At 40.8% G+C, this 26,576-nt stretch overlaps 1 protein-coding gene across 3 annotated transcripts in view; it reads right to left on the reverse strand.

Moving 5' to 3' along the window:
- DLG5 (discs large MAGUK scaffold protein 5) overlaps nucleotides 1–22,137 on the reverse strand; it is a 114,649-nt gene extending 92,512 nt beyond the window's left edge. For all 3 annotated transcript variants that reach the window (XM_065670702.1, XM_065670703.1, XM_065670701.1), the window contains exon 1: nucleotides 21,783–22,137. In XM_065670702.1, the coding sequence (XP_065526774.1) occupies nucleotides 21,783–22,086 (304 nt within the window). In that variant the 5' untranslated portion in view covers nucleotides 22,087–22,137. The remainder of the gene's footprint in view (nucleotides 1–21,782) is intronic.
- Nucleotides 22,138–26,576: the final 4,439 nt, after the last annotated feature.

A 26,576-nucleotide genomic window follows, 5' to 3' on the forward strand; every position in this document is an offset into this window, starting at 1 on the left:
TCGTTACAGATGTACCTAACAATCCACGTCTGCAAGCAGGTACAAAAAAGCTCTGGAAAATGTTTCAACATCAGCCAAACATCTCACTTTTCTCATTAAAAATATTTTTTAAAATAAGCTTAATTATAAACAAGGGTTTCATAAAAACCAAAAGCTCCAAATTACAGCCGCACTTATGCCTTCAATCAGGTCTTCTAGACCTGGTAAATTTCAGAATTTATGCTTTCAGCTGTGCCCCCTTTGACACACACTGTGCAGACCCAACACTGTGACAGTAAATTAACTTCTACAGGAAAAACTATGCATTAATGCCCCTCACTCCATCCAAAATATAAGATGTAGCATGCCCAAAAACCAGCAGTTTCCACTGATTCTACAGCAGCAAACTCAAGACTTCACTACAAACAAGAAAAACTACCAACACAAACCCTCCAGTGGGCTCTCCAGTTAAAGTTACAAGACCTTTAAAACAAAGAATGAAAAAAAAGGGGGGGGGGGCGGTGCAGTGGAGGGAAAGGGGAGATACAGAAATTAAAACATCATGTGTGAGGATGGTGACCAGCAAGACTTCCCTTTACACAGAAGTCACTTGTAGAAAGCCCTACTTATCAAAAGTCAGGTTTGTAACGCCTTGTTTTTTTCCAGTCTCAGCTGCTAGGAAGACTTTATAATCCTCTATACATGACTATCAGTGGAGAAGAGTATAAATTGATACATCACACTTGTACATCCAGAACCTTACCAGGACACTTAGGAGGACCTTTTCCTTCTATCAAACTATGATTTTGGTATGAGAGACATTCATACCAATGATGTTCTTGAGTTTTTTTCAACAAGAAGTTTTAATTATTGCCAATCTGCCACCAGAAACCATTTAACAGTTTGTCTCTAGAAAAGCTGACTCTGTAGAAACCAATATAAGATCTGAAAAGATATGTAACAGGATTGCCTGCTGCAGTTTCTGTACAAAGGTAAAAAAGCAGTATGGCTCAGGAAGAAATTACTCTATAGAACATATATGGGAGGGAGCGGGGGGACACATGAAAAAACAAACAGAAGAATTCTTGTGGCTTTTTAACTAGTCTTCAAATACCCACAGGAAGTTTGGTGGTTGGGACTTCAGCTGAAGAGCTTCCCATGCTACTGAACACTGAAAGAGGGAAGTGGGTTAAGCCACTGCCACATTCAAACCACAAGAAAACCCCAATTTTGGTCTCAGAATGTTTCGCTTCTCCACGCTGCACAATTCTCACTAGGAACCATACAAGGTAATGGCTGGATTGGACATAAGATGCCTTGATTTGCCAATAAAAATGCTTCTTCTCTTTGACAGAACTTCGGCAATTTATTTCAACTGGGTTTTGCATGTAAACAGAAACTGTCTCTATTTAAGAGCCTAACTACTGTAAAGAAAGGCTGAAATCCATCAGTCCACTGCTCAAGATTCATATCTATACTATAATCAGATCCCTCGGAGAGTAGCATGAATGAAATATAAAAGGAAAGAAGAAAAACAAAGCAAAACAAAACAAACTACTACAAATTTCTAAGGTTCTTTTTCAGTTTCTTTTCCAAAACTAAGCAGAAACAAGAAAGAACAGCCAACAAAGAGCCCACAAAGCTACTCAGCACCAACGCAACCACTCAACTTTTCAATACCTTTCAGTGCAGCTTTACAGTAATACATTTCTGCTTCTGCTCTCTTCCAGAAACTCATCTTCTGTCTCGACACCAAAGAGTCCAGGCTGATCATAGAGATGGTATCTCATATATGCTGCTCCCAAGCCCTCCCAACCCAGCAAAGCTTTGTCATTATCACGTTGCTATTGTCTTCCTCACCAAGTCTGTGGTCCACAAACAGGTCTCTGATTAAAGCCAAACAAGTGTGCTTCATAACCATAGTCATTATCACCTGGTTTTAAATGCTGCCTGATTAACATTTCATTCTCTTTTTTTTTTCTTTTACTATGTTATAGCAATAATATATTTGTTACACTCCAGCATAGTTTTTGGAACGGGTAAGACCAGCAAGCAAGTGATCATAGAATGGAATAAGCCTTTAGTTTGGGTTAATGCAAGCTTGGGGAGGGGGGCAGGGAATGAGAATAACAAACTATCAAAAAACATAAGGAAATGTTGCAAGCAATCATACCTCTTTTTCAAACACTGCACATGGACCAACACGTATTCTTTGTATCAAACTGCTGAGCTTAGTCCCTGTGATCTGAAATTATAAGTTAATGCTGCAGGGTGGCAGGGAGGCTGAAGAAATTATAGTTATGTACACTGAACAACCAAGTATTACTGGTACTGCATTAGTCAAACTGCAGAATGTATTTATATTAAAAGTGGGAAGAAGATATAAAATCAGCACTAATCCTAACACCAGTGTTTGAATAAATGCATCATGTATTTATGTTGACTCGCCAAGCCAGAATCACTATAGATGCTAAACAGTTAAATAGCACCTAAATACTTTTTCAAGGGGCTGTTTATAAATGTTTCAGTTGCACTTTTAAATGAGGTCAAATCCATCTCAAGAGAACTGGGAGTTGTCATGCAAAGATTACCTTATACCTGTTGTACTTTCTTGAATGCAGGGTTTGTTACAATATGTCACTTTTGTTTCCTCAACTTTATTCTTGCTATGAGGCCCTTCGTGACATGGTTTTGTGGTAGTAATGGCTGGCCTTGATCTTACAGATCTTTTCCAAACTAGTTGATTCTATAATTCTGTGTCTTTCATGCGAATCAGTTTACATACAGTTTCAAAATACTCCATAAGGTTCCTGGCATGGCAATAGTCTCATAAAGCAACATCTACGTAACAACCCAAATTACCGGTTTTCCAAATCCTTGGAATCATAAGAGAATGTGCATTTATCAAAATCTTTTTAGCATTTTATTCTTGATACCAGGACATTTATCCACAAAGGTCTGGAGAAGGCATCCTAAAATTAGTTTTAACTATAAATGAGTAGAAGCCTTCTTTGTCCAAGGGTTGCTGAAAAGAACAAGTTAAAAAAAAAAAAAAAAAAAAGGAAAACAAAAGAGAAAAAAACCATCACTAATATAAGCTAAAACATAAGCAGAATACCTGCGAGAAGAAAGACTGAAAAGTCTAAGGCTGCTAACCCACCCAGGTACCCAGGAAATACTGCCACACTTCAGGCACTACAAGCTGTGCATATAGCACAGAGCAGACACCTTCACAGCGAAAACCAAACAAAACACACCATAGATATCCCCTGGACTTTGTGCTACTAGTGGAAACATAACCCAAGCTGCACGCTTTACTGAAGCACAAGTCACCAGCCGGCTGGCCGGCAGGTTCCCCAGTTCTGAAGCAGCACAACCAGCCCAGCACACTACAAAAGGCTGTTGTTCTAAGCCAGCAGAAGGGCTGCAGCTGAACCAGTTGGCCCGGTACCCACCCTACCATGATCTGTGGGACATCAAAGGCTGGCTGTGACCTGAGCAGACAATTAGGATGTGCGGGTGTAGAGCTCTAAGACATCACTCACAAATGAATTTTTACTGCAGTACAACCTCTCAATAAAGCAGTATTATCGGCTTTGAGGTTTTCCCCAAAACATAGAGAAATAACTGCAACACTGTTTTGGGTTTTTTTGTTTGTATGTTTTTTGTTGTTGGGGTTTTTTTTCCTCTGTAAAGGTTACTGCAAAATTAAAGTGCAATTCCTAAGACGAGCTAAGAAGCTTTAAGACGGGTATAATGTAATTTTAGTCTGTAAAGGACAGATACCATGGTTCTTTCCCTTAAATATCCAGGCACCCATGTTAACTGAGACACTAATGAGAGGTGGGGGAAGCTGCTGTGGAGTCATTAGCAAAGCCAAAAATCACACCCTGTTGCTGAAGACATTCAAGCTGTCCCAGTAAAGTACCACATTCCCTACAAAAAGTATAAACAGCACAAAATAAAGCTTCTCAGTTTTGTACAAACACTACAGAGAACAATTCAAGATGTACTTCCGTAAAAACAAACACAGTTGTGCTTTCTTCTCTGTTAAAGAGATCACTAGTGTCAACACCATCCATCCCACCACACAGCACTGCCCTTCCCATCAGCCCATATCCCATAGTGCTGTCCCAGAAGGTTTATTTCCTCTCTCGGTAACGCTGCTCCACAAAACACTACTTAATCTTTTAACCACCAGTTCCAAATGCATGTGCAAAACTATTGAAGACAGACCTGAAGCATGCAAAAATAGGGCCGAGATGTCAAGACACCTCTATACCACACCAGTTTTTTCATTAACTAAAGATAAAACGTTCTTTGATGATCCAGAAGTAAAAAATCAGATCAGATTTCTTACTTCTTCAGTAACATTTAGCATGGCTCCAAGTAAGGCTAAAGATCACTCACTAATCAGAGATGACTCTGAGTCCCCTACTCTGAACAGTCACAGAATCAACTCACACAGTCTTAGGGCAGAACTTAATGCAATCCTGTACTGGGGAGTTCACAGTGACCGCCTCTGGCCAGCTGTAAAACACCCAAAACATCAATGTTAATTGGCTTTATTTTGATTTCGTGGCAAAATGCAGACCTTGTGTAGATAGCCACCGAATGGCAAAAAGCATGAGAACCTGGTGTTATGAATGACATTAATAAATAAATCAATAGGAAAACAAAGCTTTTAACACAATCGGTATACAAAGCCGCATGTTTTCATTTTCAAAATCTACATTGTGCCTTGGATATAAAGCAACTTCATTTTCCTAATTTTTAAGGGAACTTTAGAAATGATGTCATGATTCAGGTGCTTAATAAAGAGCTTCAAAGGAAAATACAGAAACCCACAGGTTCTTAAGTTATTTTCATGCTTTTACTTCAGTTCAGACCATTCCCCTGTAGTACCTTCAGTAGGAGGAAGGAAGCACCAAGCTACGGCATTTAACTTTCAAACGCTGCCAAACTGAAACACAACTGACAACATGGAAAGCAAATTTTGCTTGCAAATTAGCATATCAGGAACTCAGGCACCAGTTTAACAACATTAGGGCCATGCTTAATCATCTTAACTCACGCAACCATCAATATCACTATAAAACCCAGGACAGGAAGTGCTCCCTTTTTAAAAGGAGCATATATGCTCACGCACCTTGTTTAACTGAAATGAACCTTTTAAGTAATGCTGCTTAGGAAGATCCTTAGGACTTTTTCCCTTCCCCTTCCCACCTTCCCCCTTTTATTAAAAAGAAACACCCCCCCTCCCCCCCCCCCAAAAAAAAAAAGAAAAAAGCCCATAAGAGTTTATCTTACTGAAACTCACTTCATTTGAAGAAAATCTCTTCAGCCCAGAACACTGGTTTTACAGAATTTTAAAACAAAAAATGAAACCTTCTAAAAGTTACATTGTAGCATTTGAGATTAAACTAACTCAGATAAAAGTGTGTATTTTCCTTCTGTTTCTATTCTTACCCAAATCATTAGAGCAGACAGAACTCACCAGTCTTCACAAGACTGCATCCTGAGAGCTCCCAGGATACAGTAAATGTTAGCTCCTGCACATTTAATTAAGTATTTCCAAATAGAGCTTTTAAAACCAGATCCATTTCAGACAGGATATGATGAAAACATGAGAATTAAATGCAACAACCTCACTATCACAGCTCTACGTTAGCATTGTAGTTCAAGAACTGAAATACTTCTGAAAAACATTTTATGTTCCTGAAAAAAAGCTATTAACTATAAAGAAAATATTATATAACTGACTCAAAAGGATTTAGTATATCGTATCAAATCAGAGCTATGTTCAACAGCAGTAAATCTTAAAACATCAAAAAGCACTATTTTTTATAGCATTCAATTATCTTGGAAATGTTACTATGGTCACACAAAAGTAAATTCTACTTGCTTTTTCCTACTAATTAAAAAGGCAACGAGCAATAAGCAAGATGACTGAAGCCTAGGGTAAGATGAAGAGAGAAATAAACCAGATGGCATGGGAATACATACATAGATATTTAAGTTATTTCCAAATCATGTAAAAAGAAAGGTCAAAATGTCTGCATTTGCCCTATAATCAGTGTTCTTTTAGGAAAGAGTTTTCACATATTTTTATGTAAAGTACATTGGGAATTCTAATTAAGATACAGCTGTAAGCCAGGATCCACCATCATACAATTAATCTTAAATCCAACCTCTAGCCAGGCAGGATACAGATATATACATATAATTACAAAGTCCATCAGCAGTAAGTCACTGGGAGAGGTTGCAAGCTTTCCTGTATTTCTTTTTTGTACTGAGTGGTAGGCTATTTTTGTCAAAATATACCAGGATACAATGACATGACTTAAATATTAGCCCTGGGCAACTTGTTCCACTGTCTCCCCACCCTCACAGTGAAGAACTTCTTCCCTGTATCTAAATCTACCCTCTTTCAGTTTAGAGCCATTCCCCCTTGTCCTAGCCCTACATGGCCTTCTAAAAAGTCCCTCTCCAGATTTCTTGTAGGCACCCTCTGGGCACCAGAAACTGCTCTAAGGTCTCCTCTGAGCCTTCTCTTCTACAGGCTGAACAACTCCAACTCTCTCAGTCTGTCTTCACAGGAGAGGTGCTCCAGCCTTCTGATCATCTTTATGGCACTCTTCTGGACTCACTCCTGGTCCTTCTTATATTGGGGGCCCCAGAGCTGAACAGAGCACAGCAGGCGGGGTCTCACAAGAGCAGCAGGGGAGAATCATTTATATTAGAGAGCAAGAACCATTTATAATGTTTTCATAATGCATGATCTGCTCTGCCATAATGTTCACATTCATATATTCATTTCCTCTGCATGACAGAAACCCTCTCCAAAAGTCTTCAATTCAGTACAGTTGCTATAACCCATGCATAGATGGAAATTTGCCAGTTTTGAGGAGAGGCAAAAATAACATGTTCCACCTCAGAATCAACTTTTCACATTAAAGTGAACTGACATCTTTATACTCAGACAACACAATTTGCAATCCCAGGTCTGAACATGGCATAGCAACAGCTACTCAACTATACTTCTATAATTTCCTATTTATTTTACAGTATCAGCATTGAAGAGGAATATCCAGCAGCAAGACATATGACATCTAGTTTGACATTTTCGACTAACTGCAAACCCATGAACATACTTTCTGCTTTATGTCTGACAGTGGTATTAAGGATGCTCATGTTAAATGTTAATATTTCCATTTCAGATCTGCAAGTGCCATTTGAGCACAGCAAAAAAAAAGTATGTCTTCATATAATGCAGACAATTCACATTCCAGATTACCAATCCAAAAATTACCAGTAAATTTGCACTAACCATTTTACCATGGTTATCCCACCCAAGCTGGGGAAATCAAATTAATCTCCCATGAAGTGCAAAGGGCTTCCTGTATGAGTTTTACACAGTAGTTGAAAATGCAATCACTAATTAGCCATATGTAATAGAAGTTGTCCTGGGTTCAGCAGTAGCAGCAGTCATTTTTATCCTTCTTAGTAGCTGGTGCAGTGCTGTGGTTTTGACTTTCAGCCTGGGAACAGCGCTGATAACACCGATGTTCTTAGCTGCTGCTCAGTAATGTTGACTCTGACCAAGGACTTTCTGAGTCTCATGCTCTGCCAGGGAGGAGGGGAAGCTGGGAGGAAGCAGAGACAGGACACCTGACCCAAACTAGCCAAATTGGTATTCTGTACGTCATGCCCACTATATAAACTGGGGCAGTAACCTGGAAGGGCTAGACCACTGCTCGGGTCAGGCTGCGTATTGGTCGGTGGGGGGTGAGCAGTTGTATTCTCTTCCTTTGTTATTTCTCTTATCATTATTTCTGTTGGTGGTAGCAGTAGTGGTTTTGTGTTATGCCGTAGTTACTGGACTGCTCTTATCTCAAGCTGTGGGAGTTACATTCTTTTGATTCTCCTCCCCATCTCTCTGGGAGTAGGAGTGGAGGGGAGGAAGGGGGAGGAGTGAGCGAGCGGCTGCATGGTTCTGAGTTACTGTCTGGCTTAAACCATGACAGAAGTCTAATCTGGTAAAACGTTCAGAGATAAATTCTTAGCTTTAGGGTCATGACCTGATAAATTTCAGAACACAACAGAGTTATGGTATTTGTACACCTTTTCAGTTACGGATCATGGTATATCTGGCCATGCCCAAGTCCATGACTTAGGCTCAACAAGCATCTTGACCTTTATTTTTTGTGTTCAAACTGATATGCCAAAACCAAATACATTTTATGACAGCAGCAATATTACTGCAACTGTACTGGTACAAAAAAAAAAAAAAAAAAAAAACAGAACTTTTTTAGCCATTTCTTGTATGTGTCAGGGAATTCTTCATGCAAAGTCTAACTGGCAGTGAGGATCATCTTAGCTAATTTAATTGACTTTGTACCAAAGCAAACAGGGAATGCTGACAACCACCACTACAGAAAAAGTTAAAATAGTTAGATTTCACTTCCCTCAGCCACCCAACTCCACCCCTCGGCCATACACCTCTGCAAAGCTCATGATCACTACAAAGCAGAGAGCCCAAGCCCAAACTGGCTGGAATGGTCTCCTCGGACGGACCCAGAGCTCCCGGAACACTTGAGTTTGCATGGCAGGTTGAAAAAAATGTCAAATTCTAACCCCAACTCATGCCTGTGGAAGATCACCTACCTCTGCAAACAAGCTCAGGACTTAAGCAAGCACATATAATTGCCCATGATCTACTTTTTTTCCCCTTACAGAACTCCACCTGATTTTCATCACAAAGCGAGTCCTTGCAATGAGTTGCCTCATACCCTTTCAATAATACATTATTCACATTCTGCTCTGAATACACATCATTTTCCCCTCTTCTCCATGGCACAAGTCCCTAAGCCCTTCAGACATGATCACTAAAAGCATTCCCATACTTACCTCCACAATGTTTATTCCCAATTTTTGCACTAAGAAACTGAGACAGAGCAATTAACATCAGTAATTATCCTGGTTTTGGCATTTAAACCATGACAGTAATGCTGCATATTCAGCTTTGACATCCACAACATGGCCAAAAAGAAATTATACAGAAGGCAGTTGGCAATGAAAACACCTCTCTCAAAGGTTGTGTTTTCAGAGCATTACTTGAAGCAGAGACTGCTTTTTACACTAGCATGAAATGAGCATTTTTAAACATTAGTAGGTTCATTCAAAAAAAATTCTTAATGAGCAGAAATCTGCCTAGAAGACTCAGAATAGCAGCTTTTCCCTGTGATGTCACTTCCAGCCAAAAATGCAGATACACACTATATGCAAGAGACAAGAGAATGAAACTTTCAAGTACTCAAAGTTACTTTATTTAAACCCTATTCTTGATCTGATAAAAGTTATAGGGAAAATTATATATATTTTTCATTATTTTCATCATGATAATTAATCCATGCTTAATGAAAACTAGTCTTCGGGTACTTCCTGTTTAGAAATAATTCCGTAAATTTCTCTAGGCTAATACAAAATTAAGATAGAAAAACCCCAAAGCATTTGATTTGAAATATATTTTAAAGAGAAAAAGCAAATCATAAGTTCAGCAAGACCTGTGATGTGAATAAGCATTCTGACAAGCCCAAATTTTATGTTCAGAAGGCTACAGATATACAGATTTGAGATGCAGTTATTAGAACACCCACAAACCACAAAAGAAACTGTGGTGTAGAAAGACTAACTTCCCTAAGTCACTTTTGTCCCGCATAACAATTCAAGAACAACTTCATTTCTTGAAAAACTGTCAAAAATCCTAACTACTGGTATACCTTGCAGTCCAACAGCCAGAAAAAAATGATTCATTACAATCTCTCAACATGCCACACCTATTTATTACCTTTATTTACAAGTGCTCAGAACAGCTTTGTTGTAAGTTGGTAATAATGCTCATAACAAACATAAGTTCATAACAAACACTAGCTCATAACAAACACTGGACATCCAGGGTTTATGTCATTTCTTTAGATCAGAATTTATTTAATTTTGAAAAAAATGCAATCTTTATTTTTCTTTTTGAGTCTTACTGAAAAGGTTGTTCTTAACATAATATCTCTTAAGGGAACACATAGCTATTTTTCCTGTTTAGCACTTTCTTATGCATTTATCTTCTACAAAGCCAAAGAGGGGATCAAAGAAGTGGCTCCTATGTTCTTTAGTTTACAGTGTTGTATGATATTTTATAATATATAAACCCTATTTAAGACCACACTGCTAAGAGGGGTGGGCAGACCAAAACAAAAATATATTTAGATAAAAATTCTGTAGCGTTAAACAATATTAAAGAAATTACTTAAAAAGGGATGTTCATTTTATTGCCTGTTAAGATGTACAAATCTAGTGCATGAATAGTGAACACAGACAACAGATCCCCTCACACCACTATCAAGAAAGGCTACCTAGTGCTCAGCTGGGAAAGCCAAGAAGCTACTTCACAATACACCGCATTTGAACTGAAAAACACATCAGGACAGCAGAAAATAGAGAACAAAGATTAGGCAGCCAAATGAGACTCCCCTCCAAAAGCTAACAAAGTTGTGTTGAAATCATTAAGAAAATTAAGCACACTTCAGTGATTTTCTGAAGGAGAGCTAGAAAAGAAACCATTTTTAATATTAAGAATTCTACCTAAATGCAGATACTATACAACATCTGATACTAGCTAGACTTAAATCCAAAGCTGAGATCTCAATCTAATCTGCAAGGTCAGAAATCCTAAAGCATCAATGACCCAAAGTCTCTTTCTCTCACTGACATAAAACCAGCGAAGTATTCCCCAAAAATTGTAACGCTCTAACCATGGCACATTTAATATCTTGCACAAACTATTATTTCACCATAACATACTATAAAATGGGTTTAGTGATTATGGCAGGTTCACATCTTGCACAATAATGATAATAATGTATGCAATCATATTTCAGCAAAACCTTTATTTTGGGTTAGGTTTTTTCTTGTTTTCTTAAATGCATTATAGGAATAAGCCAAATTATCTTGATAAGAGAGAACTGGTCTTTAAAAGTCTCATCTATTTTCAATATTACGGCGGGTTTTTTTCATGGAAAAGAAAAAAAAAAAAAGGCATTTATCATTAAAAATGCAGTATGTATTAAAAATTTCCATGCATAGTACACCTACAAATGCATCTGATAAGATGAATTCACTCAGCGTTTAATGTGGATTCCCTAGATCAGCTACTAAAACCCTCAGATACAATCTGGCTCATGTGCTCGTGAGAAAACTAAACAGATTCAGAGCAAAACCAATAAACTTGACACTATTGTTGCAATGCAAACTTGCAGACAAAGGAATAAAGAACTTGAGTTTGCAGAGATGCTGAGCAACACAGTGTAGCCACTGAAATTCCTTACACAGAAATTGCTCATCAACATAGGCAGGTAACAGCCTTGCTGCTAGCCTTCCATTTTCACCAGTCTGCCTTTACCTCCTGGTTATCCTGGAAAGGAGGAAATCACGGGCCCCCAAAAAAGTAAAAATTCAGTACCAAAACCATGGTAACCACCTGGCTTTTTGCAGCACTTAATGAATTTGCTATAGTTGGCTCTAAAATTAAATTGAGATTTGACATCCTAGACAATATAATGGGATACTCCCTGGCAAATGAAATTTTATGCAAGTTATGTATGCACAGGATATCACTGAAGATCAACTCAGACAGAGACAGAGACACAGCTCAGCATTTACACATTGTGTTTTCTTCCAGTCCATCACACATTATACACAGGTTCAGCCAAACAAGGCTGTACAGAACAGGACTGCAACCAGCCTTGCCAAAGATTTCCTTCATATATTTACAAATTTTCAATTAATACCAATACTGCTGATATCCTACCATGCTGTAAAAACCTGAGGCAGAAATTATCTGACCTCCGTATCTGAAACTGCTTCTCAGCATTATCAAGGAACATTTTCCTGCTCAATCTACACACTGCTCTGCCTATGAAATACTCCTGACTAGTGCAAAGATGTCAGAAAAACAAGAAAGGCTCATGAACCAGGATAACAAATTAATATATTTGAATTATTAGCTAGTATAGTGTAGTGTAAAACACTGGCCTACACATTTTCAAGGCCAGTGATTTTTAGAAAAATAACTCATTAAACATCTCAAAGTTCACATCTGCAGTCTATACCTAAATCAGCTTCATGTTACTGAATGAGGGAGGCAAGGGCTAACCCATTAAGGCAAACTAATCAGACCTTTAGCCTAAAGAAGTAGCCCATTTGTCTTACAGAAAGTCTCCTAATATGCCCTAATGGCAACTAGAAGCTTTGGAAACTTAAATTTCTCCAGAAAAAAAAAGAAAAAGCAAAGGCTGCCAGCGCACTGGCAGAGCAGCAAAGCAAAGCTGTTGCAGCATATCTAAATAGAAAACAAATCAGACAGACAGCATTCCAAGGATGATGGCCACAGAACGTGGTGAAGGAGACGAACAGGAAAGTTGTATTTTTAATACTCCTTTCTCGTAAAAGGGGAAAAATACTACCAACACTGTAAGATGAAAACAATATAACTAAATTCCCTCTTGAGAATAGCTCTTTTGTGATTTGGAAGGGGTTTAGTACTGCTTTTTGTGATTTTCTTATTTGTAAAATTCAGGTTATACCTACATAGCTCATTCCAAGTCCAGCCCAAGCCAAGAACTATATGATGGACCAGCAAAAGACAACAGGCCAGTCGATCAATTACAAGGAAAAGCCTACTGTTCTTTAAGGCCTCCTTGGGGGGAACAGGGGAAGGTGTGGGTGGTGCTGGTTTTAAGACTTAAACTTTTTATATTACTTTTAACCATGCCTACTTATGTCAAATGGCCTTTAACAAGCTAAAAGAGCAAATCTGTTAAAAATACAACACACCCTATCTTCAATTGAAGGTTACGTGAGCTCTCAAATAATATCACTCTTTCTCATAAAGGCATTCAAAAGGGAAAAAACAGACATCGATGATTATTTTAAAGATTAAGAAGTGAAGTTAATACCGGAGTATTTTCATTATGGTGATGCTTAGAGCCTCAAAAATAACCCCTTTTAGATAACCTTATTTCATCACCATTAAACACTCACTTGCACACCACCTGAAAAACAGAACATCATGATCTAAATGCAAAGTAGGTCTCAAAAATCACTGATGTTCAGAAGATACTGTATGAAGTGTTTAAGATAACATTAAAACTGCATAACAAGAAGCTTTCCTGGAAGAAAGAATTGCTAAAACCACATCTATCAATCTTCTGTCGATTTCTAGTTGAAGAGTTCCCAACAACTCAACCAACCCCTCTTTCCACAGGATCATAAATGAGGAAGATGACCTCAAATTATGTAAGTGCTCCTAAAGAGCAAGATCACATGGTTACCCAAGCCTAATAACTATCTCTTCCTAGAGTTATTTTTCCACAAAAGCATGCATCAGGAGAAAGCTATCCACAAGAAAAACAAATAGAAACGAGAAACAGAAGCAATAAAGGAGATAAATATGCTTATTAAAATAACACGTCAAGATCTATGCAGCAACTTAACAGCTGTATTTGGTAACTTTTATATTTAGTAAACCAGCTTTATTTCCCCAGTCCAAAAGTTCTGATGTTTTTAAAGAAAGCCACACATGCGCACATCTGACAGGTTGACTATCACAGGAAAAAAAAGAATATACTTTTCAGCAAGGCTGGTGCACTAACATCAACAGGACATAGCTCACCCGCAGCAAATTCATCCACAATTCCAACTACATTTTACACCATTTTATCCAGGGAAAACACCTTTTCCTACACTACAGCTACATTTACCCACACAAACTGCATTTTGAACACTAACAAGAAGCAAACAGCCACCAGCCTCACTTTCTGAGGCCCAAGCATACAAGTGGTACTTTACTTAAGACATTGTCTAATCCAAAGTGCTTAGTATGCAAGGTCTGGATCCTGCCAACACTTGCACACGCCTAACTTGATGCATATAAACTGGATTACTCACATGCTGGAAGGTAAATACATGAGTAATAAGCATGTTCGTGAATCAGCAATTATGTGCAGGTAGAATAAAAAGCTAAGGTGGAAGGAGAGGAGGCATGGTACAAGAGGCAAGAAAGTTGTCACAAGCCATTAATGGGCATAAAAGTCAATGCTTCCAACTGGGTATTTAGGAAAGCTAACTTAGAAGTAAATTTAAAGAATGTTAGCTTTGAGGGAGGTAGGGAGGAGGAGACTTTCTTTCAGATACACAATAAAATGTCAACTATGTAAAAAGTCTACTAAGAAATAACCCTGATACTACTCCTCTATACACACACACACCCTGCAACTCTCCAGCTGAAACACTTATTAGCTTTTGATTCTCATTTTCTTTCTTTCTCCAGCTTCACACCATCATACGTAGAAAGCTTCTGAACCAGGGTGATATGTGATAAGGCCTATTCAAAATTACTTTATCAGCCAACTCAAATAAAAAAAAAAAAAGGAAAAAAAAAAATCTAAAAAACAAATAGCAGCTCTCCAGAACAAACTTATTAGTGTTGTGAACAAGCAAACTGCTAAGCCACTAGACTGAAGAATTGTGAAATTAGAGGCTTTGGAAGTTGTGAGGAAGGAGGAGACAGGCTCCTGAACTGAGCCTGCTCGACTTCTCTGACACCAGTTTGGGTAACAAGCATCTTCCAGTTGTAGTAAGTTACTCTGTATTGCCCAGTAATCATACATTGTCATGAAAAATATCCTTAAATGTTCACCCGAAACGGCCAAGTTCTTCCATCAGCTTCAAGATGCATCAATTCTAGGTAACCTGTCTGCTATCACCAGCTTTTTTAGCCTGCAAAGGGTGCTCTGTGGAGATAAGACTCCTCTTGCACAACAGCTTCCAACAGGAGATCCCAGTTTCAACCTTTTTTGTTAGCTACAACAACAAGAGATGCTGGTACTACCCCATCACCAACAACATACCTGATGATGCATCACAAACTATGGCACACATACAAATATACTAATTATACAGCAAACACTGTGTGCTAGGTATTTTGAACTGGTTTCTAAGCTAAAGTACTATGAGCTTCCTTCAACATTTTAGTACTTCTGTCTTGCATTGACAAGAATTAATATACCAGAGTAACACTGAGAACTCCAAAATATGGCCCTTTTGGAAAAGCCAGGTTCCAACATTTAAGAGCAGCGCTCATCTCTTTAGGGGACAGCACCCTTTTCTTATGTTTTCATTAGAAAAGCATTGGCTAGCCTCAAGCCAAAGCTCAGATGGTACAAAATTTCCAACTCCTACATCAGAATTATTAAGCTTTAAATTACCACTATTCACAAAAAAAAAGAAAGCAGCCAATTACTTGTATCTTGAAGGTCTAATGCTTCGGTGTTGACTTCTCAATATAATTTGGAATGACATAGAAGCCTTATGTCTCATCTTCATTACTACAGCTCTTTTCTAACAATGTTATACGTACTAACAATTTTTTCCCTCTCGATCAATACTACAAACACTTTACATAAGGAAATGTTCTTGCTTTTTAATAAATTTTAATAAAACAAAAAACAACAACAAAAACACACATCACCAACACACAACAGGAGGCAACTGCCTCAGACTTTAACACCCAAAATGTGCTAGGGACTCAACAACTCTGAAAGAGGAAACCTCTGCTCTTGTAATTTTAGAGCATATGAAATTGTTAGGAAAACCGTGAAAAGTAGAATGAATTTGTCAAGACTTACTGGTATCTTTCTAATAGCGAGGGTTCTGAATAAGGAACTGTAATGCTATAAAATAACAACTGAAATAACAATTAGGACTAAAGGAAAAAAGATTGTTAACAAGAGCAAAGGAAGTTAGGAAGCCAACTGAGAGAAACAAGTAAGTTAAAAAAAAAAAGAAATCGGTAAAAGCAAGTAGTAAAGAAAAAAAAAAGAAGTCACTACCCATGTGGTGGCTATGGTCTTCACTACCTAGACCAGAGATCCAAAATACTCGCTGCAGCCAACACTAGTTAAGACACTGAGAACAGTCATTAAATCAAGCTAACAATCTGCAACCTCGGAGACAAACAACCTTTAGCTTAAATAAATAAGGAGCAATGGCTTTCCTTACTTATCATGACTGAAAGTGAAATTTATGCTTCTATTTCAGGATATTCATTCACAGCAGTAAAAAGCTAAAAGAACCCTTCAAATATGTGTCAGTTTCTTTTCAGTAATTTTGTAAGACACCAAGTTCTGTGCATGTCCAAAGCAACTTGACAGTTGTAGGCACCGATACCACAGAAATTATTATTATTCTTTTTACACTGACAAAAAGTGTGTCCCCATGAGTTTACTGTGGGCAGCTCCCCCCTCCCCCTGCCCAAGCACAGCAAAAATGTAATTGAGAACTACCACCCTTGGGATCTGTGAACTACTAAAACATGCATTTCCTTCTTTGGGATTGAGAGCCTGCTTCCATTCACTTATTAGACATTTCATTAGGAATACCCCTCCAGACACTTGATGAAAACTTCCTGCATGTTTTTACCCTGGCACTTCCAAAAGATACCGCAAATCTGAGATCATGAGAAGACACGGGTACTCAAAAACTAGCACTTGGTATATTATCAACTTTAATTACTGCTCAGTGCTGCTGAAGACCTGTACTTCTCTTAATGTGACTTCTGGATGCTGCCTGCTTTTTCATCTGCACAGTTTAAGTAATCCTGTAACAAGGCTTGTGAAGCTACCCTGGGAACTAATAACAGGTCTGGAAAACCCAGACATACTGCTCTACTTCCCCCATTCTTCAATTTTCAGTGACGGAAGGGAGTATAAATTGTACTTAATTGCAAAATTGTCGGTTTGGTCCCTGAGTCAGTAAATTATGATTTTACAACTTCTCCTCATTCTCCCCTCTCTGCTTCTCGGGGAATGTATACTTCCAGCATTATTTCTCATCTCCCAGCACCTCACCATACGGCCTTCTGAGCCCTGCTTTCTTCTCACTTACTCCTACAGGACACCACATCCCACCTCCACATCTCGCACCCTTCTTCCATACCATTTCGCAGCTCCTCACTAGCTCAGGTGCTCACTCCCACCAGTCACCAATTAAGCGTTTCTGGGGACCAGTCAACACTCTAGAAAACAGGGAAGAGGGGGCACAATGTGGAAGTCCCAGCATCAGCCCTGAGCAGCCATTGCTCTGGTTCCTCAGGACCAGCCTTGGAATTACTGTGTTTCTTACGGATTTCCTCAGTGCTGCTAGCAAGAAGTGGATCTCAGCTCTCCATCTCCTAAATTCATAAACACAGAGCTTGCCTTTTGCATTTGTTTTTAAATACGTCAAAAGACTTTGCAATATTCAGAACTTCGTGATTTCAAATCCAAACCCAAGACTTTTTTTTCTTATAAAGCAGAGGAAGGAAGTTAATATAATCCCTCTAAAATGCTAAAAATGTTTGAATTCTGTTTTTTCCCTTCTCCTATATATGCCCAAATTTACTTTTGGAATGGAAATGAACACTTGACCTCTGATCCGACACCATTAGAAAAATAAGCCTTATTAAATAATAGAAGAAAAACTTTAAAAATTAATCTTCAGTCATCTACTTTCTTTGCTTCCTGTCTCTTTAAAGACATTTAAAAATGCAATCAATTTGAAATTTCAGATTTTGAAGTTTTAAAACTTTAACTTCCGTCTTGAAGCTGCTAAATAAAACACCTCTGAAGCCTAACACGCTCTGCTTTTAAGATCCAAAATGGTGTTAAATCCTTAAAGACGGCATTATGTTATGGTTCAGCTTACAGATGCACATTCACTAATTGTTGCTGCATGGGTACAGGAAAAAAGGAGACCAACTGCTAATATAAAAGAAAACTGAACCTAAAAGTTTAATAGCTGTGAAACCAGCAGCGAAGCTTTTGAACTCCAATAGTCCACTCAGCTTGAGGAGAAAACACTAGGAGCACTTTTGCAGTCCCACAAGTTCATCTCAAAAACAAATTCCAAGCTTGACAAGCAAACCGGCCTTCCTCCCACTTTTTTAATACCACAAAAATTTAGTACAAAGCTCTACATTATCTGAAGCAGTCTAAAGACTACACAGTTTCATTAGATTTCTGTTCTAGCCCTTTAATTACATTCAAAATAAAATACACCTTAATAGTACTTGCCACAGTGAAGTAACTTCCACTGTATTCTTGTATTGGACATAGGTCACAAAATTTACATTATATCAACTATAAGAATGAAACATTATCGGCTTAGAAAGATATCTAAGAGATAACTGAATGCTCAAAAGTCATTCATTTCCACATTAGAAGGGATACATTTTTCTATCAAGATACAGGATTTCTCATATGTATGATAGAAGAAATTTGCCATATCAAGTAATTAACACTAATCCCTCAGTTCAGTCCAAAATAAATAAATAAAAGCACTTGGCATACTACTTAAAGAATTAGTCCCTGTGCAAAGCACTGGGAGATTTTAAATCAGCCCAACAGTCACTTTCACAAAGAGCTAATTTCTCAGTGAGAATTTTAAACTGAAGTGCAATGTAGTAATCAAAGGTCTTCCTTAAGGAAGAAGAAAAATCTCTGAACATGACTTAAGTGAAACAGAGCTAACTGCACTTTGTTTAGTTTTTGCTTTGACAGAGGGCAGTTTCCTGATAGATTTTGCACTGTTCACTAACACTCTTAGGCATACTACTCTCAAATTAGAAGCAAAACTAGCTTAAAAATACACATTTTACTGGAGAAACTAACCACTCTACAGGTTTAGACTCAAAACAAGCAATGAGAAGCTACCATAGCAAGACAAATATATTTAAATGGAGACTGAACTGGAGTTCATTGTACAAAGAAAGCTGCAGTTCTTTTCCTTCTGCAGTCAGGCAAGCTGTTTACTTCCCTCTGTGTTGTATGGATAAATACTTATAAAAGTGTCAGCTCTACATTGTCCAGCCACCCACAAGAACTGTTCAGACAAGTAACAGTTTGAGTTTCCATCCCGGTTTAAGTACTACCTTTAAAGTCCAATAGGAGGTAATATTTAAAATATGAAGGAAGAAAACACAAAGTAAGGGTACACACTGCATACATTAAAATGGAAGGAAACACACTCTTCCCACTATAGTGAGCATATGCTCACTAAAATAGTAACTGTATGCTGAATTCTGCAACTTTAAACAACAATATGTTTCTGATTACCTTCCCATTTCCCTCACAACAGCAGTACACTGGAAAAATAAATTAACACTACTACCAGAACTTATCAGTTATAAACAATTTTCGTCTCCAACAAGCACTGCAGGGATGTGCTTCATATCAGCCTCCTCTTATAAACAATACCAAAATTAAGTGTACCACTGTAAATTGTCATTTTTCATATACTAATAGTAATTTTAAAAATTAATTCAGCTGGGTATGTTCAATTAAATGGGTGTTTATTTTTTTTTTTTTTTTTGTCTTCAAGACCTGATGCATTTCACCTAATATACACTGAGGACTGTTTCACTTAGTATTTTAAATACAGAACCCAAGAGTTCTCCTTGCTACTGTGCTTCCAGCTTGCTATTACACCCAAAGCACAAAAAGCGACTTGACTCATCTGCCTTCAACATCCCCGGTGAAAAGGAGTAAAACTCCTAACTGGCATGAGAAGAGCAGGCGGGTGGTCAGACTTCCTAGAGGGAGTAAAACCCAACTACATGGGAACACAAGCTTGTACAAGAAGCTTTCTACTGCAGTTACCCTTAAACATTAACCCTTTGCACAACACATCCAGGACAAACTCATACACCAGTTTTCAGGGGTATTCAGTGGGCACACAAGCAGCCTCACCACTAGTTACCATGAGACTTCCTCAGTGAAGTTGGAATATATACAACAGTGTTTGAACGCTCAGGTTCTTTACCTTCTTCTCAGCATGATGGTTTATTCCTAAACTCAGTGTTAGCTATCTCATCTCCTGTGTACTTGTAAACATGTTTATCACAAGGGAAACAAAGCTGCCTAACTCTCAAAGTTAGCTTTTTACTATATTGATAAATGAAAGCAATAAAATTTTAAAGCCCATCTAGTCAGGGGAACATCTTTCCCCAGACAGATATTAATTTAACTCAGATTAACCTCATGAATGCATTCAGTCTAGGAGGATATAGTTCATTTTGCCAATCAAACTATTTTTTCTTTGAGAGCTGTCGCGAGACATTTTGCAATTCCAATTTTGTGTTTTAAAAATAGACAGTACTACTATATCCAACTTCTACTTCACTTTTTCCTGACATTCATGTTTTACACTTCTGTTTTTAAGGCTGGGGAATGTGAGTGCCCCAGTACCATTAACGTATCTTCTCGACAAGACAAGATGAAGCACTAACCTAATCATGCAAAAACATCATGGGTACCATTCTGAAAGGCAGTGAGTGCCCTCATCTCCCATTGATGTCAGACCACATAATGTTAGAAGTGTTGAGGTCTATTGTTCAGTCCATTTTTCCCCATCCTGGGAGGTCCTGACATATATTCATTAGGAAAGGCTATACACTATAATACAGTGGTATGAAACAAAACATAAGACCCTCAAGCATTTTTTTTTTTTTGTTTACCAAACTCATAGCACCAACAGCATAACTCAAATAAGTGCGGAGTACATGGTGCAACTGCACATGAAGCACTATTTTCCAAATGGAAACAGCTCTTAAAGGGTTTTATTTTCTTAAAGAAATTGTATAGTTTTTAAGAGCCAGGAAGCCCTCCCAACGCAGTTCCTCACATAAACAGGTAGTCACCCTGCAATTCCCAAATCTGGTTAACAAAACCAAAAAGTGACCCCACATTTCTGAATGGGTCTTGGACACACATTGGAATAGAATATCTACACATCACTTGGTCAACTACATATTCTTTATCTGTAATCTAGAATGCAGAATTACCATTGACTTCAATTGAATTATTACTCATCCAGAAACACAACTGCACTTACAAGGCCTCATGTACTACCACCAAATGGTTATTACTATTTTAAAGCTGGCAGTGTCCACATAAAAATGGACTGTGCCTAGCTCTGGAAGAAGAACGGGAAGATTTATAAGTCAAAGCCCAACTTAGTTAAGAAGGCGATTTAGACTAAAATTCTTCTCGTCTGCATTTGCAGTTTAATCAATGTTTTGCCTGTTCCAACCACGACGAAGAGTTACAATAACACAACCTCAAACATACGTCTGTCCGGAGGAAAACAGTTACAATATTTATTCAAACACACATCTGCTGAGGTCCTGCCAGCCACCTATTCCAGCAGGCTGGCTGCAAGGCGGTTTCAGTTTTGCCCGGCCAAGAACAGACTACTGAACACCGCCGGCAGCTCCGGGGAGCTCAAGGAAGGAAGACCCCTGCGGGCACGGCTTTCCTTAGCCCCCAGCCAGCACCCTTCTGCTGAAGGTGGGAGCAGCAGCAAGAACAGGGCTGGGGTGGCTTCTCCTTAAGGCACTTCCACAGCATCCACACACCTATCGGGAACCAGGACCCGCGCGCCCGCCAGAAGAGAAAGACTCGAGAGCACAAAACACAAGTCGAGAACCCAACTGCAGACACCGGTGAATATCCCCTCCACACCACCACGAATGAGCAGAATACCGGACCACCGCCCGCTCGCTGCCCACCTCCAGGAGGGGGGCCCCCGAGGGGCCCGCGCTGCCGGCCGCTCCCCTACCCCAGGCCCAGTGGGGATGGGCGGGGGCAGCCGCTGCCCTCCTCCTCCTCCCCACCACCACTCTCCCCGGGCCCCGCGCCCCTGACCCCACTCACCGGCTGTCTCGGCCGCCGCCGCCGGCGCCCCTGCCACGCCGTTCAGGTAGAGGATGGAGAGCAGGTGGGGCTGTGTCTTCTCCAGGGCCACCCGCAGGTCTTGGAAGTGGTCCCGCTCCTTGGCCAGCAGCAAGGCGATGAGCAGCTCGGCCTTCCCGCCGCCCGCCGCCTCCAGGTCGCGCAGGTCGCGGGGGCCGAGGGCGCCGGCGGCCTCCAGCAGCTCCACCACCTTGTCCACCTCGGTCATGGCCTGCGCCAGGCTCTGGCGGCACTGGGCGAGCAGCTCCTTGTGCTTCGGCTCCATGGCCGCTACAGGCCGCCGGCGGCCAAACTTCGCCCGCCGGGGCTGCGCACCGCCGCCGCCCCCCGGCCCCGCAGCTCCGCCACCGCCGCCCCTGGGGAGGCGCGGGCCGAGGCGGAGCGCTACCGGCCGCCCTCCTCCGGCAGCCGGCGCCCCCGCGGTGGCCCCCGGCGAAACTTCGTCCCGGGGAGGAGGCGCGGAGCTCGGGCAGGACCTGGGCCGAGGACGGCTTTGCCTCTTCCTCCTCCTCCTCCGGACTGGGAGCCGCCGCCGCGTTCCCCCTCAGGCAGACGGGGGGCAAGCCGCCGTGAGGGGCTGCCGCTGCTCTTCTTTCTCCAGTTGGCGCCCCTCTCGCCGCTTTTCCGCCCCCCGGGCGGTGAAACAACTTCTCTCCCCTATGCCCGGGAGGGGGACAGCCCGGAGCAGGAGCCGAGGGCAGGGCCACAACCTCCCCGGCACCCCCCACCCCCCGTGGGGCAGCCCAGACAACTTCTTTCCTCCGCTCGCTACAGGCCACACGGCCGCGGAGGGGGTGGGGGGAGACGGCTTCAGCTCCAAGCGCCTCCTTTCATTCGCGGGCGCACGCAGCCATATTGGTTGCACAAGGCTGCCGCCTGCGCCGAGACGGAGCTGTAGCAACACATTGCCCGCCCGTTCCGCTCCTCTACTGTCCTCTCCTCGCCTCCCGCCGACAAGCCGCAGCCTCCCCCACGGCCGGCCGGCAGCAGCCGCCGCCCGCCTCCCGGCCGTCAGTCAGGGGCTCCCCACCGGCGGCTGTGGGGCGCGGAGGCGGGGCGCCGGCTCCCGGCCGGGGCGGGCTGGTGGGGGAGAACCCGCTGTCCCCTTCGTTAGCGGGGCGGCCGCCGGGAGGTTTGCCGTGTTCTTGCCGCCGGCGAATGGGGTCTGCGCCGCGGAACGAACGAGTAACTAGCCGCGGGTGTCTCGGCCGTGAGACAAAGGCTCCGCCGGGGCGGGCGGGGCGGTGCTCCTCCATGGCGGCGGGGACGGGGTCTGACGGCCTCCCCCCGAGCGGGCCGCGGCGGATCGGAGTGCGGCCATAGCCTGCTGGGGCGTGCCACTGCCCGCTCCCGCAGAGAGGGAGCGGGTAGTGCAGCTGCAGGGGCCGGGGTCTGCGCCGGGCTGCAGCTTCCGAGGCCGGGGTTTATTTCATCCTAAGCCGGAAAAAGCAAAACATTGAAATAATAAATAATAACAGAGCGTTTGGGGCTTTGCCCATCAGAATTTTTTTGGGGAAAAAAAGTTTTCAAACGAGATCTAAACATTTGTAGTATCTGTCGGCTCGTCTTCCCCCCCCCCCCCCCCAAATGTAGTTTTGTCAGTGTTTCATGAATAACCGGAAAGCAAGTAATTTACCCGTGGAGTATGTATGTGTCTGTACCCAACAGCAGCAGGATGTAATTGTTCAGCGAAGAATATCAACTTTCCTGTCTGAAGGTAAACAGCCTGTCAACATCACTTGCACCCACTGGTACCTTTATTTGCAAACACCTAGGGGAACAGACTGCAGAATTACGATCTTAAAGTCACCTTTTGTATGAAAGACTTGTAGGTGTGTTTCTGTTACCCTGCAAAACTCACAATGCCTGTCATGGCACAGAAAGAGCATTATTGGTCTTTGTGATCACTCGTTACACCTCTTAGCAACTGAAATTGTCTGAAAGCCTGCAGTCCAGGCACTTGTGTGCTTTTGTTAGCGTCCAGAGAGGAGGTATAAGGGGAAGCAATTGTTCCCTAAAATTTTCTGTTAACACACCCATTTGGAGAATTCAGGTGCTGAAGTGAGTTTCAAGTCACATTATGTAGCTGTACAGATGATGATGATGATGTCTCTCATATGTGAAAATGGCCTTAGGTTACATGCGTAATCATAGCGTGCATTTTACTGCTATTAGTGGAGGCAGAAGCAAAGGAACTGAGGGGTTTTTCTCAATCTTAAAAGTCATTATTTAAAATAATTCCTGAAAGTATGGCATGATTTTGAAACATGTTTGATCCATTGTTACTTACTCTTTTGTAGCTTAATTTCTTCTAATTTTGCATCCACAGTTTTCTTAGCAACTTTCTTTCCTACAAAAAAATGCACAGAGATTAGCTTTGTTGGCTAGAGACTAATAGTGTAAATCCCTGCAAACTGATTTTTTTGTGTTTTTCTAGACAAATGTATCAGAAAATCTGCCTATTTCTCTCTAGTAAGCTGGGCAAAGTTTAGCCAGTAAAGTGATTGTACATTCCAGCAGTACTGGTTAACACCAGTATGCATTCATTGTTTTCTTCAACTCAGCAATACTGAGTTGAAGCAGAACAGAATGCAAAACTACAGGAAAGAAGTGAAACATGCCTCTTGTCACCTAGTGCGCAGCCAAAGCAGGCACCACTCTAGGCTGCCATCAAGGCAGTTGTCCCTATCTGTGCCTGCTACAGAATGTAGGGCAAGTAATCACACAACTGAAAGTTTTTGTAAGGCAAATGCAAAAGAATCATAGAATCATAGAATAGTTAGGGTTGGAAAGGACCTCAAGATCATCTAGTTCCAACCCCCCCCCGCCATGGGCAGGGACACCTCGCACTAAACCATCCCACCCAAGGCTTCGTCCAACCTGGCCTTGAACACTGCCAGGGATGGAGCACTCACAACCTCCTGGGCAACAGAAGACTGAACAAAGATTGCACAAAGTATATCCTCATTTTTAAGACTTTCTAATCTCAGTAGTCCTTTAGCAATATTGTTTTAGTGTGTGTGTGCCTAGATAGTTACCTCTTAAGGAAACACACAACCGAATTTCTTTACAGAGCATTAGAAGAGTTGTAGTTCAGATCTGTGCAGCAGTCCTCTGCTGCTTGAAATAATAAAGAACATTGGTTTTTACCTTCTGCCTGATAACGTGCTCTTCACCAGAGGCTGCAGTAACACAGGAATGGCATCTTTTGGGCAGGGCATAACTCGGGTATCCTGAGTCCCATTCCAAAATCTAGAGGGAGGTGTGCCTTGACAAGTGTTTGCTCTGGACTCAATTTCCTCCTGCCTTTCCCAAAGGTGTGTCATAATCCTTTGCCTTCTCTTCCAAATAAAACATCAGTCATCTCATCCTGCAGTGCCTGCCTTGCCTTTTGCTTGCAGATCCACATCTTCCATTGTCATTACTCAGAATAGTATCAGGTAGCTGGTAAATCCATGTCACATCATGTTTCTTTCTTTCCAGAAATGCAGTTCCTATCTTTTTCTCACATCTCTGTCTTTTACACTCAGTTTTTCTTGAAAATGACAAGTCTTCTTTGCTCTTAGATAGATTTCTCATTGCACAGATAAATTTCTCTTTCACAGGTCCATCTGGCAGGCAATTACCTGCATGAGAGAGGGACCTTGCTGTTACCTCAGCTGCTTAACTCAGTATAGACCGTCCTCAGCAAGTGCAGGGGAAGTCTTCAGAAGACTTGAGCATATATGTTACCTTTGAAGACTCAAATGATGAAACATACTCAAATTTATTATGCCAAAATTTTATGAAGTGACCAAGTTTCAAATCATCATAGTACCCAGAAGCTACAACCATACTGTCAAAATAAGAAGCAGAACCAATTCTCAATAAATTCCCCATACCCCCAGAAGAAAACAAATAAATAAATAGGCAAACCCCTTTGGTTCTCTTGCCAAGTTTCAGAAAAAGAATGTGTCTGTGGAGTGCATTTTCAGAATGAAAGATGTAAGTTAATCAACGACGGATCCCCAAAATGAATTAAAGTTTGTGAGCTGTGCAAGAATCAAACCGGTATTTATCACAGTATCAAAAAGAAGGCAGGTTTTTTGTCTGTTTAAAATAAAAGGAAGGATTTTTTAAAGGTAAATGCAGAGCTCTGACACAGGATGTCATGGGTACTTTTAGAAGACTGATTTCAAACCACAACTTGACTAAATTACGGAATTCTAAGCTTTGGAAAAGTTTTCCAAATCTTTTTTTTTTTTTTTTTTTTTTTGAGGGGTGAGGGGGGTTGGTTGATTGAGGTTTTTTAATAAGATTTGAAAACTTGGCTACTGAGAATGTATGCTGAAGGCATTAGAAAAAAAACCACTGACTTTCTAAGAGAGCATATTAAGCTTGCAATACCTATGCCTTTGAAGTCTAAGAAAGATTTGAGGAAGAAGGTGGGTACATGCAGGCAGAAACTGAGGGTTATTTTTATTCAATTCTGTACCCTCTTTTCAGAAAAGAAAGCAGGAACACTAGTATTGCCATGCAGGAACAAAGTCTTTCAAATACAGATAAACTATTCAAGGCTTGAAAGTGTATCAGACCTTGGGAATGATTTTCAAAAGCAGAAATCAGACTTTGAAAAATCTAGTTGTTCTCTGTTTGATGTATCTAACCCTGAAAAGCCTCCCTTTTTAGATTTGAGATGGGATCAGCGAAGTACTTACAAAGTCCTTGTCTTGCAGAATTTTGAGAGACAGGATCATTCTCAGCACAAGCATTAGG

The sequence above is a fragment of the Lathamus discolor genome, chromosome 3 (genome assembly GCF_037157495.1).
Source record: "Lathamus discolor isolate bLatDis1 chromosome 3, bLatDis1.hap1, whole genome shotgun sequence".
Lineage (NCBI taxonomy): Eukaryota > Metazoa > Chordata > Aves > Psittaciformes > Psittacidae > Lathamus > Lathamus discolor.